At 38.6% G+C, this 19220-nt stretch overlaps 1 protein-coding gene across 2 annotated transcripts in view; it reads left to right on the forward strand.

Annotated features, from left to right (window-relative positions):
- LOC130920370 (E3 ubiquitin-protein ligase DTX1-like) overlaps positions 1-10053 on the forward strand; it is a 58649-nt gene extending 48596 nt beyond the window's left edge. For both annotated transcript variants that reach the window (XM_057843543.1, XM_057843544.1), the window contains exons 9-12: positions 588-741; positions 853-942; positions 5232-5330; positions 5419-10053. In XM_057843543.1, the coding sequence (XP_057699526.1) occupies positions 588-741; positions 853-942; positions 5232-5330; positions 5419-5550 (475 nt within the window). In that variant the 3' untranslated portion in view covers positions 5551-10053. The remainder of the gene's footprint in view (positions 1-587; positions 742-852; positions 943-5231; positions 5331-5418) is intronic.
- The last annotated feature ends 9167 nt before the right edge of the window (positions 10054-19220 follow it).

A 19220-nucleotide genomic window follows, 5' to 3' on the forward strand; every position in this document is an offset into this window, starting at 1 on the left:
GTACACATTTAACAATCTGATTTTACCTAATTTTATCAATTCAAAGCAATTTACCGGTAGATCTTTTTAAGTTTTGGCGCTGAAACATTTCAGACATTTGAATGAAAATCAATTCTTTTAAACAAAATGTCTTATCGAAAAGAAGACGATGTTGATCGAGGATATGCGTGTTTAATCTATTTGATTCGATAGTTGCTTAGCCAATCGATACGTTGATCGAGATTGGTGTATCGTTACATCCCTAAAAAATACGTCATACTGGATCGATATATTAATTGGTTAAGCACATTGAAATCGAAATCGACCAAAACAAGTGCGCAACTCCTGCTTAATTTCTGGGGATGTGCAATACTCAAGAGTCACCGGAAGTAGAAGAGCATCTCGGCAACATATTGTTGCCATTTTATTTTTGTTTGCTGTTGGCCTTGATCAATTACACTCAAGCTTTAAAGATCAAGTTCTTGCAGCTGAGCTGCTGCCCTATATCAGATTGCATATTTTTTAAATATGTGTTGCCCTGATGCCTATCAAAATTGTAAAATGTAAATCTTACCCTAATTACACCAAATTTCTCACTTTTGTTTTAGTCTTCAGTGTCCCACCTGTAAAACTATCTATGGTGTAAAGACTGGAAACCAGCCAGCAGGCAAGATGGAGTACCACATCATCCCTCACTCACTACCAGGGCATCCCGACTGCAAAACCATTCGCATTATCTATAACATCCCACCAGGCATTCAGGTATTAAAAAAATAATATGGCCAGCACCTCACATGTTAGCTTAAATTGCATCTAAATTCTCATAAAGTTGATGTTGATCAACATGGGATTTCATCTTCTCGTTTTGATTAGGGACCGGAGCACCCGAATCCAGGAAAGCCCTTCACAGCCAGAGGCTTTCCACGACATTGCTACCTCCCAGATAGTGAGAAGGGACGCAAGGTAAACATCCCTCAATTTGCCTGAACAAACTTATGCATAGAGGAATGACTTTGTCAAAAAAAAAGGTAGGGGAAGGCCTTTTCCTGGTTCACCTTGATTTTAGGATATTGTGAGGTCCATAAAGGCATGGTTGGATGTAATATGGTATGGACTACGTGGCTTTGTCTCGCTTTTCTTGACCTCTATTGATGGCTTATATTTTTGAGTTGTAGTAGTAATCAGTGTTGCACCTATACCATTTTTTTACCCCGATACGGATACCTGGCTGTGCAGTATTGGCCAATACCATACCGATACCACTCCGTTTATACATATAAATATACAGTGCCTTGCAAAAGTATTCGGCCCCCTTGAACCTTACAACCTTTCGCCACATTTCAGGCTTCAAACATAAAGATATAAAATTTTAAGTTTTTGTCAAGAATCAACAACAAGTGGGACACAATCGTGAAGTGGAACAAAATTTATTGGATAATTTAAACTTTTTTAACAAATAAAAACTGAAAAGTGGGGCGTGCAATATTATTCGGCCCCCTTGCGTTAATACTTTGTAGCGCCACCTTTTGCTCCAATTACAGCTGCAAGTTGCTTGGGGTATGTTTCTATCAGTTTTGCACATCGAGAGACTGACATTCTTGCCCATTCTTCCTTGCAAAACAGCTCGAGCTCAGTGAGGTTGGATGGAGAGTGTTTGTGAACAGCAGTCTTCAGCTCTTTCCACAGATTCTCGATTGGATTCAGGTCTGGACTTTGACTTGGCCATTCTAACACCTGGATAAGTTTATTTTTTAACCATTCCATTGTAGATTTGGCTTTATGTTTTGGATCATTGTCCTGTTGGAAGATAAATCTCCGTCCCAGTCTCAGGTCTTGTGCAGATACCAACAGGTTTCCCTGTCCCTGCTGAAGAAAAGCAGGCCCAAACCATGATGCTGCCACCACCATGTTTGACAGTGGGGATGGTGTGTTCAGGGTGATGAGCTGTGTTGCTTTTACGCCAAACATATCGTTTTGCATTGTGGCCAAAAAGTTCAATTTTGGTTTATCTGACCAGAGCACCTTCTTCCACATGTTTGGTGTGTCTCCCAGGTGGCTTGTGGCAAACTTTAAACGAGACTTTTTATGGATATCTTTGAGGAATGGCTTTCTTCTTGCCACTCTTCCATAAAGGCCAGATTTGTTCAGTGTACGACTGATTGTTGTCCTATGGACAGACTCTCCCACCTCAGCTGTAGATCTCTGCAGTTCATCCAGAGTGATCATGGGCCTCTTGGCTGCATCTCTGATCAGTTTTCTCCTTGTTTGAGAAGAAAGTTTGGAAGGACGGCCGGGTCTTGGTAGATTTGCAGTGGTCTGATGCTCCTTCCATTTCAATATGATGGCTTGCACAGTGCTCCTTGAGATGTTTAAAGCTTGGGAAATCTTTTTGTATCCAAATCCGGCTTTAAACTTCTCCACAACAGTATCTCGGACCTGCCTGTTGTGTTCCTTGGTTTTCATAATGCTCTCTGCACTTTAAACAGAACCCTGAGACTATCACAGAGCAGGTGCATTTATACGGAGACTTGATTACACACAGGTGGATTTTATTTATCATCATCGGTCATTTAGGACAACATTGGATCATTCAGATAACCTCACTGAACTTCTGGAGTGAGTTTGCTGCACTGAAAGTAAAGGGGCCGAATAATATTGCACGCCCCACTTTTCAGTTTTTTATTTGTTAAAAAAGTTTAAATTATCCAATAAATGTTGTTCCACTTCACGATTGTGTCCCACTTGTTGTTGATTCTTGACAAAAAAATTAAATTTCATATCTTTATGTTTGAAGCCTGAAATGTGGCGAAAGGTTGCAAGATTCAAGGGGGCCGAATACTTTTGCAAGGCACTGTATATGGCAGAAAACACTCAAGTGACTTGAAGTTCCGCTCTGAGACCCCCAATTTAGCCAACTTTCAAAATTGTTCAAAATGCATGTGTGATACATCATTGGAAATCTTAAAATCTCAATTTTCTGGGGGAACAAATATTTTGAACAGGAAGGCATTTAAAAAAAAAAAAATTAAACAGCAAAACCCTAATTGGAGACGAGAACACGCGACAGCAGAATTAAAGACGCCACAATTTTAACGAGATATTATCGCGTACTTACCTTGTTTTGATCCAAAAACTCCATGTAGCATGTAGCTTCATACCGTATTTTTCAGACTATAAGTCGCACTTGAGCATAAGTCGCACTAGCCCAAAAAATATGTAATGAAGAGGGAAAAAAACATATAAGCCGCACTGGAGTATAAGTCGCATTTTGAGGGAAATTTACTTGATAAAATCCAACACAAAGAACAGATATGTCATCTTGAAAGGCAATTTAAAATAAAAATACATTAGAGAACAACATGCTAAATAAGTGTACAGTATGATAATGTTACAACATGGTGCATGAACAACAATTACATTATGCAGGAACAACAAAAGGCGAACGTGGCCGGTATGTTAATGTAACATAGCTATTAAGAGTTATTCAGATAACTATAGCATAAACAACATGCTAACAAGTTTTCCAAACCATCAGTGTCACTCCAAAACACTAAACTAACGCGTGAAATGATATAATGATGTATATAATATAATAATTTCACACATAAGTCGCTCCAGAGTATAAGTTGCACCCCCAGCAAAGTGTGGGAATCCTGCTTAGTCAGACATTTTATTATTTAGAACAAACTCAGACAAAAAGGTTGAAAAAATAAGGAATTAGTTCAAAAGTGCAACTTTATAGCATTCAGAAACACTAAAAGAAATAAATAAAAAACATTGTGGTGGTCAGTAAATGTTACCTTTATAGAGCAAGAGCAAGGAAATAAATATAGGATCACTCCATTCTGAGGAAAACTATATGGAATCATGACAAACAAACAAAGAAATAACAATCAAAACACATCTCTAGTATTTAGTTGCACCACCTCTGGCTTTTATGACAGCTTGCAGTCTCTGAGGCATGGACTTGATGAGTGACAAACAGTATTCTTCATCAATTTGGTGCCAACTTTCTTTGATAGCAGTTGCAAGATCATCCTTCCAGGTCGGAGCCTTCATGTAGACCATTTTTATCCATTTCCACAGCAAGTTTTCAGTAGGGTTGAGATCTGGGCTATTTGCAGGCCGTGACATTGACTGGATGAGTCTTTCTCAAAGGAATGCTTTAACATCTATGGCATGATGCATTGTCATCTTGGAAAATGATTTAATTATCCCCAAATACAATTTCATTGAAGGGATAAGAAAGCTGTCTAAAATTTCAATGTAAACTTGCCATCTCTCCAGTGACTTTGCCTGACATGCAGCCCCATATCATTAAGGACTGAGGGAATTTTGATGTTTTCTTCAGGCGGTCATCTTTGTAAATCTCACTGGAGCGGCACCTAACAAAAGTTCCCGCATCGTCACCTTGTCCAATGAAGATTCTTGACTCATCACTGAAAATAACCTTCATCCAGTCATTCACAGTCCATGATTGCCTCTCCTTAGCCCATTTAACAACCTTGCCATGCTGTTTGTACTTGGTCCAGCTGACTGTGAACAGCCCACATCTTTGGCAACCATATGTGTAGCGTTACCCTCCTCAAGAAGTTTGGTTATCCTCTACTTGGTCTCAAGAGAGATCTCTCTTGTTGGAGCCATGATTCTTGTGAATCCACTTGGTCCAGCAGCGCTCCAAGATGTGATAACTGCACGATTTTTAACTGCTGACTAACGAGCAGATCTAATCTGAGGCAGGGGCTCAATTAAGCCAAGGAAATTGACTGGGCGTGTCTGTATTTTCTACTCAAAATGGAGTGATTCCATATTATTTTCTTCAGAATGGAGTGATTCTATATTTATTTCCCTGCACTTGCTCTATAAAAGTAACATTTACAGACCACCACAATGTTTTTTTACTCATTTCTTTTAATGTTTCTGAATTCCAAGGAGTTGCACTTTTGAAATAATTCATTATTTTTTCAAGCTCTTTATCTGAGTTTGTTTTACATAATAAAATGTCTGAGTGAATGCTCGTCTGAGAGTGGTGATTCCATACCTTTTGGTAGGAGTTGTAATACTGGACCGGTAAATGGTATCTGTGCCCTGTTTGTTGGTACTCGCCGATACCATCATTTCAGGCCGGTATACTAGTATCGGTATCGGGGCATCTTTAATAGTAATGGCTAGTTTGAAAATAGTTTGGAAATGTTTATGTGCGTAATTATGATATTATGATACCCTTCATTCATAAGAACATTCTTCACCAGGTATTGAGACTCCTCCTGGTAGCTTGGGACCGTAGGTTGATCTTTTCAGTCGGGACTTCAAGCACTACTGGAGAATCTGACACAGTCATCTGGAACGAGGTGTGTTCTTGAGATGATCCTGTTATTGCTTTAATGCAATAGATCAATCACATCAGATTCCTGTGAATAAATTGTCTGCTTCTTTAAGGTCCACCACAAAACGGAGTTTGGCTCCAACTTGACAGGTCATGGCTTCCCTGATCCTGGACACCTAGACAATGTTCTGGACGAGCTCCGAGCTCAGGGCATAACGGAAGATGACGGATTGACAGAAAAGTGATCTGATGGGGAACCAAGGATGACATGAGATGGTGACAAAGGAGAGAAAAGGAGGACAAGTCTGGCAGTATTCAAAAAAGGCGCATTGAACCTTTGGAGCATTTTTTTTTTTTTTTGGTCTAAATAACCACTTTTTTAAAATATTGATTCTGTTAACGACTGTTTGCCTGTCATTCCAATTCTGTGTAGTTAATACGCATCAAAGAAATCAGAATAAGGAGAAGACAACAGCGGGCAGCAAGAGGTTTTTGCTACTCAGGATATAGGTACTAACAGTCTACGAGAGTGAAGTTGTACTAATAACGAAGAACAAAAACAAGTTTAGTTTACGGAGTGAAATAGCTGAGGATGGTATGTCTGAGCGGATTTTTTAAAAGATTGAGAGAAGGAACAGAAAGCAAAAGATGTTTAATGCGGGGTAGGGACTGTTGGAAAACTGGCAGCAAGAACATACAAAAGGTTTATGAATGTAGTGTAAGATAAGTGTAACGCTAACTTGTACAGTACTTTACAGATGCTAGTCCTTTCACCTCAACACCACCAGATCAATCATGAGTTATGGCTCATCATTAAAATGCCCCCACTTTTTTTAATACAATATTCTTTAGTTAAATTGCTCCCTCGTGTGGTTTTTCTCTTGAACTACATTCACCATGGAAACCAATGAAGCGCTTTCATTTTGCTTAAATACCACCATCTGCCAGTGGTTTTCGTCATTTTCACTGAATTATTTGACGTTTGAGGGGCCAAACTGAGCACAGTTAGCATTGTGTACGAAATAACAAATACCTAAATCAATGCCTTCTCCTTTAACTGTCTTTTGTGTTTTTCCAATGAGTAACTAAGGTACACATGAAGCATGGGTGTCTAAACCGGTCTGTGGGTGCAGGTTTTTATGCCAGCTGATCCAGCACGGACAGTTTAGTCTATGTGTTTTCTGGTATAACAAGTAGCACCTCGATGAAATCAACTGATACAATTTTAACCAGTGGCAAGGGAAGTGGGGTGCTGAGGGTGCTGAAGCACCTCCTGGTGTTGGAGAGAAAAGAGTTTTTGGTCGATTTTTTTTTTTTTTTTTTAAATTAATGAGCATATTGAAACAATAGCGTATTTAACTTTGGGGATTAAATATATAAAGTGGTGTGAAAAAGTATCTGCACCTTTTGTAATTTCTCACATTTCTGCATAAAGTCACCATCAAATGTGATAGGATCTATGTTAAAATCACACAGATGAAAAAACAGTGCTTTAACTAAACCCACCCAAACATTTATAGGTTTTCATATTTTTATGACAATAGTATGCAAACAATGACAGAAGGGGGAAAAATAAGTAAGTGAACGATCACATTTAATATTTTGTGGCCCCCCGTTTGGCAGCAATAACTTCAGCTGAACGCTTCCTGTAGCTGCAGATCAGTCTGGCACATTGATCAGGACTAATCTTAGCCCATTCTTCTCCACAAAACTGCTGTAGTTCAGTCGGATCTTTAGGTCATGCCACAGCATCTCAAATGGGTTCAAGTTTGGATCGTTGTCTTGTTGCAGCACCCATCCTCTTTTTAGCTTCAACTGTCTTGACAGAAGGCCTCAGGTTTTCCTGCAAAACATCCTGATAAACCTTTGAATTCATTCTTCCATTAATGATTGAAAGTCGTCCTGGCCCTGAGGCAGTAAAAACAGCCCGAAATCATGACGCTCCCTCCACCATGCTTCACGGTGGGGATGAGGTGTGTATGTTGGTGAGCTGTTCCATATTTCCGCCACACATGACGTTGTGTGTTACTCCCAAACAATTCAACTTTGGTTTCATCACTTCTTAAACTATTCTGCCAAAATTTCTGTGAAGTGTCCAAGTGCCTTTTTGCGAACCTTAAACAAGCAACAATGTTTTTTTTAAACAGCAGTGGCTACCTCCGTGGAGTCTTCCCATGAATACCATTCTTGGCCATAGTTTTACATATAGTTGATGTGTGCATAGGGATATTGGCCTGTGCCAATGATTTCTGTAAGTCTAGCAGACACTCTAGGGTTCTTTTTTACCTCTATGAGTGTTCTGCGCTGAACTCTTGGCGTCATTTTTGGTGGACGGCCATTTCTTGTGAGAGAAGCAACAGTGCCAAACTCTCTCCATTTGTAGACAACTTCTCGTCGATTGATCAGCATCCAGACTTTTAGAGATGGTTTTGAATCCTTTCCCAGCTTTATCCAAATCGACAATCCTTGATTGCAGGTCTTCAGACAGCTCTTTTGACCGAGCCATGATGCACAAGACAATTATTGTCATGTGTGTTTTATAGTGGGCAAGGCAGCTTTAAACCACTCATCAGTGATTGGGCACACACCTGACTTAAATTGTTTGGTAAAAATTGGTTTCAATTGCTCTTTAAGTTTCCTTCGGCATAGGGTTCACTTACATTTTTAATTTTTCCCCCTTCTGTCATTGGCTGCATGCTATCCCCATTAAAATATGAAAACCTATAAATGTTTGGGTGGCTTTAGTTAAAGCAGACACTGTATTTTCATCGGTGTGATTTTGACAAAGATCAGATCACATTTAATGGTGAATTTAATGTGGGAAATTCCAAAAGGTTCAGATACTTTTTCAGACAACTGTGTGTTCGAAAAGTTTTTTTGTTGTTAATAAAATGGTCACCACCTTACACGTTGCTTGCTACAAGGTCAGGTTGAATCAGGTGCTATTGGAACAGACAAGTAAGCTGTTGACAGAGGAGGCGTTAAAATGGCGCAAAAATGAATTAGCCGTTTTTTTCTTCAGAAAAACAGCCGAAAATTTTTCTAAAGAAATCAAGGTCAAAATGAAGATGATTGTCCTTTGTTTTTTTTCAAATAGGTAAGATGTGCTTGCATTGTAACCAAATTCTTTGTTGATGCTGTTGAGCTGCCGCCTTGAAGGGTGCAGTTGGATGTCCGTGTGCAATTCATTTTGGTGTTGTTAAACCAAGGCTTATTGGACCTTTCAGTTTTCAAATGTGCTTGTCATTGTGTCCTCTAGCATCGGGGATTTGCATTAAAATTACACAGGCGCTTTTATTTCCAATACAAAAACTCCTTAGAACGCTTTCTTTGTAGTAGCCTAGTAGTAGTACGTAAGCTAATCAGCATGCGTGTGTACTGCCACTGTGCACACCTCGTATGGAGAAAAGTCGCGAGCATGATAAATTTGGACCAAAATGGCTGTATTTTGATGGGAAAAACAAAACAAAATCATCAGCACCCCCTGCTGTGAGTGACTTCCAGCGCCCCTGGTTGTAAGTTGTCCCCTTAATTGGTTGGAATGAAAACCTGCACAAACTGCGGCCCGTTTTGGAATAGTTTCCCCACCCCTGACATAGAGTTTACATTTTGAGTTACCAGATTTGACCTACAGTACTCTAATATGCATTGAATTGAATGAATTTTTTTTAAATGGAAATGTACCTCTTTCTGTGCCACCACTGTATCATCCAATGAGGTAACTTTGCAGCACATTACTCTGCTGCCAGAAAGTTAGCATATTCAATACTTTTGAGATTCCCATTCGGTACATTTCTTATCAACTCCTCTCTTTCAGCAGCAAGTGATAATGCACTGCCTAGTTCCTTTTTTGGGTCTGTTAATTGCCTGTTATCTTAATAGTTTGAGTGAGTGCATGTGTGTTGCAAAAGAAAAGCTGTGTACTGTGTATACTACCAACTTGCTCTGAGCCAAGAGTTATTTCTTTTTCTATTTTCTGTAGTAATTGTATCATTTGGAAACTTGGAGGAAAATGATAAAGATGGTACTCACTGTATGGTTATTCCTTTTACTTTGTTGTTGTTTTTTACTATTATGTTTTAATGTGAACTGTAGCTACAACTTTTCTGTACAGTAGTATATTCTTTACATGATCATAGAGGTAATAGACTTTGTTGTACATTTAATGTGTATTCATCATGTACTTTTTTTTTTTAAATTTGTTACTATTGGTTTACATTTTTGAATACAATTGATTTTTATAATTTTAATTGCGTACAGAAGTGAGGCTGGTTTGAAAAATCTTTTCTTTAGAAAAGGAATGTGATAATATACTATTGCGTGACAAATGAATTTGTAATGCAACTCCAAAACCCTTTTACAGTTGCTTTGCTATTAGATGGTTTGAGAACGGTAATTATTTTGGATTGGAATGTTATCTTGAATGTCCCTGCATTTTGTTCCATCTCTTGCTCTGATGACCCAACGGTCATTATTATATTGTTGGGCTCAAGAACGATGGCCTGTGGAGTGTTTGAAGTGTAAAACTGCAAGCAACTCATACAAGTTGTGATCCTCTAAAAGCAGCTTTCTTTGCCATTAGCAGTTATTCCAGATGGCAATAATTCATCCTTCTGATGTGACCTCTTGGAATTGATTGTGTTAGTCTGACGGGACTGCGAAAAAAGGGTGTTGGTACTAAGTGAATGGGACAATGTGTAATTACAAAAAATGCTGGAGTACAGTATGACTGATTAATACATGTAAGAATAAACAATGTATGAAACCTTAGTTCCTATTTGATTCATTTTTTTATGAATGCTAATCAAACGCTTCCTAGCCCGATTATGTATATTGTGTTGCACACCACTCAAGCCTTGTATAGATGCTTTTTTTTTTTTAAATCATTCCTATAGAACTCTTAGGAAACTATTTCCATGTAACGTAATTTTGCATATGGCGGAAAACAGACAAGACTGAAAAAGCAGTTTCTGCTCTTGCACTCCTCTTTAGAAAAAAACAGCTGTATTTTAACCCAAAACAGCTGTTGTGTTTGATAGAACAATATTTCTATATGCTGCCATAGCAGATTCATGGTGCATTAAGTCCCGAACTATTTTTAATTTGTCTGTTTTACCCTGGGATCCGTTTACAGACGTCGCGCAACCGCTTTTGTTTCAACCCAGCCATATATCGAAAGGTAATTAATAATATTTATTATTCAAAATGTCTGTCGATTTTAGCTTAGAATCATTAATTGATGTCTCATATTTCGCTTTGATAAAACGACTTTAAAAAATTATTTACTCACATGTTAAACTTTTAAACAAATTATGTGACAATGAAAAAAATGGCATATGTAAAAAAGTCATGGATATCTACCTCACAACTATCACTTAATTGTATTTTTTTTTGTTGTTTTTGTTTTTTTTTTTTGTTACTGTTGCATTTTCTGCGATATGTTAGATGATAAAAAAATCCGAACAAAGAAAAATTTGAAAAAAAGAAAACGTTTTAAAGGGTAAATATATGAAAAAGAAAATCTCGATTACTCCTTGATGTCTGCGAGTTCTGCATCGCAACTCTTGTTGTATTACCATGTTTCACCCATAAAATCCCCAAAAAATCTAGCTGTGGGTATTCACAGCTGTGTCTTAAGACTCAGTGATACATGCTACATGGAGATTTTGGATCAAAACAAGGTAAGTACACGATAATATCTCGTTAAAGTCATGGCGTCTTTAATTCTGCTCTTTCATTCTCTCACCTCCAGATAGAGTTTCGCTGTTTAATTTATTTATTTATTTTTTATTAAATGCCCTCCTGTTCAAAAATTTTCTCCCTCTAGAAAATTGAGATTTTAAGCTTTCCAATGATGTATCACACATGTATATCGAACAATTTTTAAAGTTGGCCAGTTTGGGGGTCTCAGAACGGAACTTCAAGTCACCTGAGTGTTTTCCGCCATATACAATACAGTCATTTGAAAAAATTAGGATACCCCATGAAATACTCATTTCTTAAGAAATGTTCACATATCAATGTATGATCGTTTTCTTTATCTCTGGAAAAGAAAGTGATTTACTGTAATTGCAGGTAAACAACAAAAATTAACATTGTTTTACTCATTAAACCAAATATATCAACAAAAATGCATATTCTAAGTAAGGAAAAAGTTAGGTTACCCTACCACCTAATCGCTAGTGTTACCCCCTTTGGCTGGAATAACTACAGTGAGACGCTTTTTGTAGCCATCTACCAGTGTTTTTCATCGGTCTGAAGAAAGTTTGCCCCACTGCCCAAACTCAGAATACTTTCAACAGTGACTGAATGTTGAACTTAGAGAAAACAGCATGGTGAGCTCAAAGGACCCGTTTGAGGCCCTCAGAAAGAAGATTTCAGACGCTTATGAGTCTGGTAAGGTATTTCAAAAGATCTCATAAGAATATAAAATCAGCCATTCCACTATCCGGAAAATAGTCTACAAGTGGAGGACATTCAAAACAACTGCCAACATGCCCAAGTCTGGCCGTCCAAGCAAGTTCACCCCAAGAGCAGACCGAAAGATGCTCAATGAAGTCTCCAAAATCCCTAAAATGTCATCACGGGACCTACAGCAGGCTCTTGCTACTGTTGATGTGAAAGTGCATGCCTCTACCATCAGAAACAGACTTCACAAGTTTAACCTTCATGAGAGGTGTGCAAGGAAGAAACTTTTGCTCTCCAAGAAGAACATAAATGCCAGGCTGAAATTTGCCAGAGTGAATGTAGACAAAGACTAAGACTTCTGAAATAATGTTCTTTGAACAGATAGATCCAAACCTGATTTATTTGGATGCCAAACATGTCCTCTGTTTGATGTCCAAATAAATCAGTTATCAATACAGCATTCCAGGAAAAGAACCTCATACCATCTGTGAGACATGGAAGTGGGAGTGTCATGGTTTAGGGATGCTTTGCTACAGCAGGACCTGGCCAGTTCACCATCATAGAATCCACCATGAATTCTATCGTGTACCAGAGGGTGCTTGAGGAACATGTGAGACCATTTGTGAAAAAATTCAAGCACATCTCACAGCTGAAAGTATTCTGTACTGTAAAAGTAAGTATTCTACTGTATACATACAGTATTCTGCATTGAGGAGTGGGGAAAACTTTCATCAGGCTTTCTTCGATGTTAAAGACTGGTAGATGGTTAAAAAAAAGCACTTGCTATAGGTGGTGGGGTGTCCTAACTTTTTCTTCAGTTAGAATATGCATTTTTGTTGATATATTTGGTTTAATGAGTAAAACAATGTTACTTTTTGTTGTTTACCTGCAATTAAATCACTTTCTTTTCCAGAGATAAAGAAAAACCAGATCAGAAATTGATACAGTATGTGAACATTTCTTGGTAAAGAACTGAATATTTATGTAATGGGGTGTCCAATTTTTTTCACATGACTGTAAGGTGTTTAAAACAAACCTTTTTATCAAATATATGTGAAATAAAGAATGAATTATTGCTGAACGATACAAAAATATTTAGAAAAGAAAGACAGTGTTTCAAAACAGCAAAGTAGATTCAAACATGTTTAGCTCGTGTAATTGGGAAAGTGCCGATAAAAAGTTGGGGGAAAGTTTGTTGTGGTATTTTATCTATTTTTTATTTTGTTTTTGACACAGAAGTGGCATACACTATTATAATGTGGGGCTGAAGCTTCAACAATAAAACATGAAAATTTAGATCATTGAACCCTTGTCTTGCGTAAGAAATCAGCCCGTATTTTTGCTTGTCCATTAAATTTGATCAGTAAATTAACTAAACCTTTAAATTAACTAAACCTTTGCAGTATGTTGCTTTAATTTACCCGTTTTTAAGTTTGGGTATGTGAAAACTACCATTGATTTATGTATACGAAAATTTGAAAACGGGTCAATTCTGAACCTAACACAATACGAGGGATATACAGTACATTGGTATGATTCCTGTTGGTATTTTACGATACGATAGGTATCGATACAAAGCTCACAATAATGATGATCTCACAATATGGTGATACAACGATTGTTGATACACTGATCAGGAAATACTTCTGGACAATCTACAAAACTAATAAACCGAAAAACAAGCTATCGTCATCCTTCTGCTGTTTATCAGTTGCAGACGTCCAATCCATTTGAACTGGGAGGGTAGCAGCGAATGATCCCTCACACTTCAAACAGCCCCCTTCCAATTCTACGGCCATCAGTGGCAGCCAATGCCAGACAACGAGGTCATTTTGGGCCATTTCAGGTCATTACCTGTTGATTTTCAGTCATTTCCTGTTGATTATGGGGCATTTCAGGGTCACTTCCTTCTGATTTTGGGTTACAGAACAGGAAGTGACCCGGGATTGATGAGGCAGTGGATGTGACCTGTTAATGCCTTAAAATGAACAGAAAGTGACCTGTAAATGCACGAAAATCGGAAAGAGTGACTGTGAATGCTCTGGTTTCGGATGAACGAACGTCCATTCACCCTTTCCCGGTCATAAGGGATTGGGCGTCGAGCACCATCAATGGCAGACATAGGGTTAACTGAGACACTAATATGGTGGAAGATTTCGGTAGCAACTTGTTTGCCTGGTATACCAGACTCACCGCTGTTCCAGCGATTGAGTCTGGCGACCGTCTGGCCGATCAAATTCCGAGGGCGGAGCAAGCCACAGCAAACAGACATCGGAGTCAACCAATCAGCGACGGCCAGATGTGACGTATTTAAAGCGACAAGTAATTAGCATGAGAGGAGAATGGAGAAGTTTATTCAACATGGCTAGCGCGAGCCATATTGACTATTGTCAATGACTTGTTTCGATGTGTTTTTGGTCATTTAAAACTGGTTTTACCGCGGATTGGAACATATTCTCGGCTCTCCCGTTCGCCATCTGTGTTGTTGTAGAGATGACTTTCGGCGCACAAGAGTGACGTTACTCGTTAAGAACACGTTACGCAAATAAACAAATCTGATTGGACGACTGATTTTGTACCTTGCTCGAGAGGCCGTTAATGGGCTGGGTCCCAGGCTATTTCTCACAGTGTTTGAAAAATACAGGGAGAATAGTCTGGCTGTGCTAGGCAAGCAACTTGTTGGTTCCTTTTTTCGTTTTTTTTTTTTTTTTTTTTTTTTACATTAACACCTTTTTAAAACGATATCTCGATTCTTGCCGTGAGCGTATTGATTACCTTTTGGGACCAAAGTATCACGATACATTACCAGCGATATTTTGTCACACCCCTGATACAAATCAGGTGGTTGAAGGATTTTTTTAAATTAAAGGAAATAACCATCTAAACCGGGATAGGAAAGATTTATTCAGGTGAATTTGGTATAGAAAATGACCTGCAAAAGATCCATCCATATTATCGTACAATTATCATTACTATCGAGGGCGTAGGTTTGGTATCAACATCGGGAGGGACGATATGGCATAACCTACATGTACACTTTTTGCTGGGGACGGGACATTCATAACGATCAATGCAAAATAGATCTGTATTAACATATACAAACTTTTCTTAGTATTGGTTCGGGCCTACACCATTCAATTCAAACCTTTGATTTCAAATACTACGAAAGAAACATTTTGAAAACTTCCAGAAAAAATGTCCGGATTTTATGAGCAAATTTAAATTGCATTATTTGAACATAAATTATATCAACATACACAATGAATACAAGCTTGTTAATCATTTGTTAACTATCCGGGAATGCAAAAAAATGAACATTTGTCTGAAGACCACTCAACATTGTCTAGATAAAGAAATTAAATATAACTGAAAAAGCTTCTTTTTCAGGTCAGGGAATGACAAAAATAAATTAAAAAAGGAGCCGTCCTTCAGGTAAAACACTACTGCTTTTGTCCATAAGCACAGCCAAACTCAACAAAAAAATTAAAGCCCCTGTGGGCTCCTTTACGACCACATAAATAAAATAAAAAGTAAAATTTGGGAGATGGGGGCAAACATGGGTTCACAACATTTCTCAAAATTTAATGAACGTTAAAAGTAGAAAACACATGCAAGAGGTCACTTCTTTCTAAGCAGTTTCCTACTCGAGTTGTGCAGGTTAGCAAGTTCACGCAGTTTAAAGTTATGCTCACTCTGATGCAGGTCGGACTTTCAGTCGCAAAATTAGTGGCGTGTTCCCCACTGCCACAACATTGACGTCTTTTTACATTTCTTACAGTGGCTGCTGCTGGCTTAAAAAAAACTTCTAATATCCCTAATATCGCTCATATCTAATGTGTGTGTGCGTGTGTGTGTGTGTGTGTGTGTGTGTGTGTGTTTGTGGGTGTTGTCAAGTCATCAGCCAATCAAATGTGCATTTAGGAGGGAACCGGCACATTTGGCAAGTGAAAGAGGTACATGTAAGTCTGAACATAATGAAAATAATTCACTTAATAATGGTGGGGTCAATTACAACAAAACATATGGGAAGACAATCTAAATGAGCTATACAGCTAAAGTCATTATATAACGCAAATAAGGTTGCTTAAGTTAATGGGTACAATTTCAGCATCCTGAAAAGTTGGTCGGGTTTCGTCCCTTCCGTCCCTATGCAAACCTACGCCCTTGATTAGTATGATAAATTTCAATCATAACTATGATTGTGTTCTTGGAATTAGAGAGTGTGATGGGAGCATGAGCGGATTTTACGGGGGGGCGGGGGGGGGGGGGGTAATTGAGGCCTATATTTAAAGAAAGTTTGTAGTGTTTACTTTGTAACCGCTGCATTCGTGGCCATTTTTAACACAAAGTTGCAATTTCTGATGGGGTGCAAAATTTGACAGAACACCTGTTACCACCGGCAGACGTACCATATTCAATGGATGACGATCTTGGCGAAAAGTATAGCTGTCCTAAGCAGCCTGATTTAGAATTCCCCTCAAAAATGATGGGAAACAAAAAATGCTTATTTTCAACGTGTTATTATTATTCTTGGAAATTAATTTTATTGCTGAAATTGCATTTTGGGTTCATCAACATGTTGTGCCCTCCTGCCCCAAAAGTCAAACTCCGCCTACGGATGGGAGAATCCATTTTTGCAGGCAAAAAAAAAAAATTGAAGAATGCTCATATAAATGGGTTTCTAAATTTTTCAATTTTTCAAAGCAATAGAATCTGAAGTGAATTTAAAATAGATTTGCCATTTTTTTAAAGCATACCTATGGTCATATCGATAATGAAAAAAATCTTATAAGATGGCTAGATTTCAAAACATTATAAAAAGCCCCAGCAGCCTTGCTTTTTGCCAGGAGGGGTCACTATAACCACAGCTAAGATGATGAAATCATTTGTGTGAATAGAGAAATACATTACAATATAATGTATTTTTTACCTATTAAAAGAAGATGACGTTTTGGAGAGAAAAAAATGCATTTAATGACCTAAATGCATCAAAATGTCGCTTTATAAATAGGAGGAGTGGGAACCTCTTGGTACCTCACGATATGATTTGCGATACAAAGCTCACAATAACAATAAATCTGACGAAATGGCGATACAACGATTATCGATACATTGGTCAGGAAAAAATTCTAGGATATTCTACAAATAACTAATAACCAGCAAAACAAGCTTCTGCTGTGAATTGGAATGAGTTTATCACTAGTAGACGTCCAATCCATTTGAACCCTCCCACTTCAAACAGATTGAAGGTCTATGACCGTCAGTGGCAGCTAATGCCAGGCAATGAGGTCATTTTGGGCCATTTAAGGTCATTTACCTGTTGATTTTCAGTTACTTCCTTTTGATTTTGGGGGATTCTATGGGTCACTTCCTGTTTATTTTGCATTACAGAACAGGAAGTGACCTGGGAATTGAAGGAATTTGGCCCCCCGGCCAAGCCACGGAAACAGTGACAGCCGAACCAAACGGTGTTCCGCTGGCTCCGCTCCCGCAAGTCGGCCGGAAGGGGCCAAATCCCGCGCGTTCACGCCAGTGTTAACCCTTTGTACTGATTCCATTTTGAACGGTTTAAGGAAGGCTCACCGAAAACAGGTTGACAATTTATTCGTTGACAATGGTCAAAAACAAGGCAAAAACAGTCGACGGCGAGACAATGTAGGATCCAGGGTCGGCAAAACAACGGTTACATAGAAATGTAGAGCGACAGCTGTTATCTAAAAGTTCAGTCTTTTGAAAGCTGCGGTGGAGTGGGCCAGGCCGAAGGCGTGGCTGGGTGTTGTCTTGGGATCATCCCTCTGTGGCAGGTTTGGGCGGTCAAGTTTGTGCGTCATCCTTCGTGGCTGGGACGTGGTTGCCACAGCGACCGACGCAGGTCTTGACATCCAAGGCGCCCGTGCTATCAAGTTGTCGGTAGGGCAGGAGCGTCCTGACCTCACCGGAGCACTGATGATGTTTTTTTCTTCGCCTATCAGGTGATGCATGATAAGCTAGTCCACTTTACTGAGTCAAAGGGCATGGAGCTCGTTTCTTTAAACTATGGTTAAATGCTTTACTATAATGAATGTGTTAGACTAGTGCAAAGAGTTATATGGTGTCTGCAAGAAAAGTAACTATTCCCTTCAGAATCACCCAAATGAATAGGCAGTGACTCAAACTCAACAGGAAATGACCTGTAAATGCCCTAAAATGAACAGCAAGTGACCTGTAAATGCCCCAAAAATCGGACCGAATGACTGTGAATGCTCTGGTTTTGAATGAACGAACGTTCCCAGTCTAAATGGATTGGGCGTCGAGCACCGTCAATGGCAGCCTTTTTTTTTTTTTTTTTTTTAAATTGACACCTTTTTAAAACAATATCTCGATTCTTGACAGGAGCATATCGCTAACCTTTTGGGATACAAAGCAAGGGCGTAGGTTTTGCATAGGGATGGTAGGGACATATTACTACCAACTTTTCAGGATGCTTAAATTGTCCCCTCCAACATTTAAGCAACTTTATTTGAATTATATAATGATTATAATTGATGATAATTATTAATGATAGTAATTTATAGCGTCTTCCCATAAGTTGTAAGAATAGCATTGAACCTTCCATTATTAAGTGAATTACTGTATTTTCATTATGTTCAGATTTACCCCTTTTCACTTGCTGAATGTGCCGGTCCATTTTTTTCCCTCAAACGCATGTTTGATTGGCTCATGACTAGAACAAACAAGCACGCACACTTACACAACCCCGACAGAAATACATGTCAACATGCAGCTTCCTCCACCCCTTTCAAAGACGAAGTATATTAGAATTTTTTTTCCGGCCAGCTGCAGCAGCAGCCACAGTAAGTAGACGTCAATGTTGTTGAGGTGGGGAACACGCCACTAATTTTGCTACTGAAAGTCCAACCTGCATCGCAGTTAGCATTATATTAAACTGTGTGAACTAGCTAACCTGCAAAACTCGAGTATGAAGCAGATTAGAGATAAGTGTCCTCCTGTAATGTATGTGTTTTCAACCGTTCATGATAATTCAACTGTGCATTGATTCATTGATTAAAATATATTTATTTATTTTCTCCATCATTCATTGAAAAATAATTTTATTTGCAGCCTATGCAGACGTTTCTTTAAAAAGAATAACACAAACAAAAACATAACCACAGTCACTGTAAATTTTCTTGATAATGAAAATAAATTAAATTATAAATTAATTAAACTTTTTTCATTTTTACGTAGGCAACACGTCAGCATATTTCTGAGAAATGTAGCTCTGACCCCCGTTCACCCAATCTGTTTGGTCTTATTAATGTCCCGTCCCCAGCAAAAAGTGTATCGACCCTACTCACCAACGTCACAGAATGACGTGTCGCTGTATCCGGCTGCCATATTGTCTGTCTCTATTTAGCCTTATTCTCAATGGTTTCAATTAGTCGTTCAGTTTATAGAGCAATTCATGGAAGCCCCAGTGCTTTCAGACGCTGTAAACTCATTGGATGCGTTGCATTAGTTTTGATTG

The sequence above is a fragment of the Corythoichthys intestinalis genome, chromosome 8, assembly GCF_030265065.1.
Source record: "Corythoichthys intestinalis isolate RoL2023-P3 chromosome 8, ASM3026506v1, whole genome shotgun sequence".
Taxonomy (NCBI): domain Eukaryota; kingdom Metazoa; phylum Chordata; class Actinopteri; order Syngnathiformes; family Syngnathidae; genus Corythoichthys; species Corythoichthys intestinalis.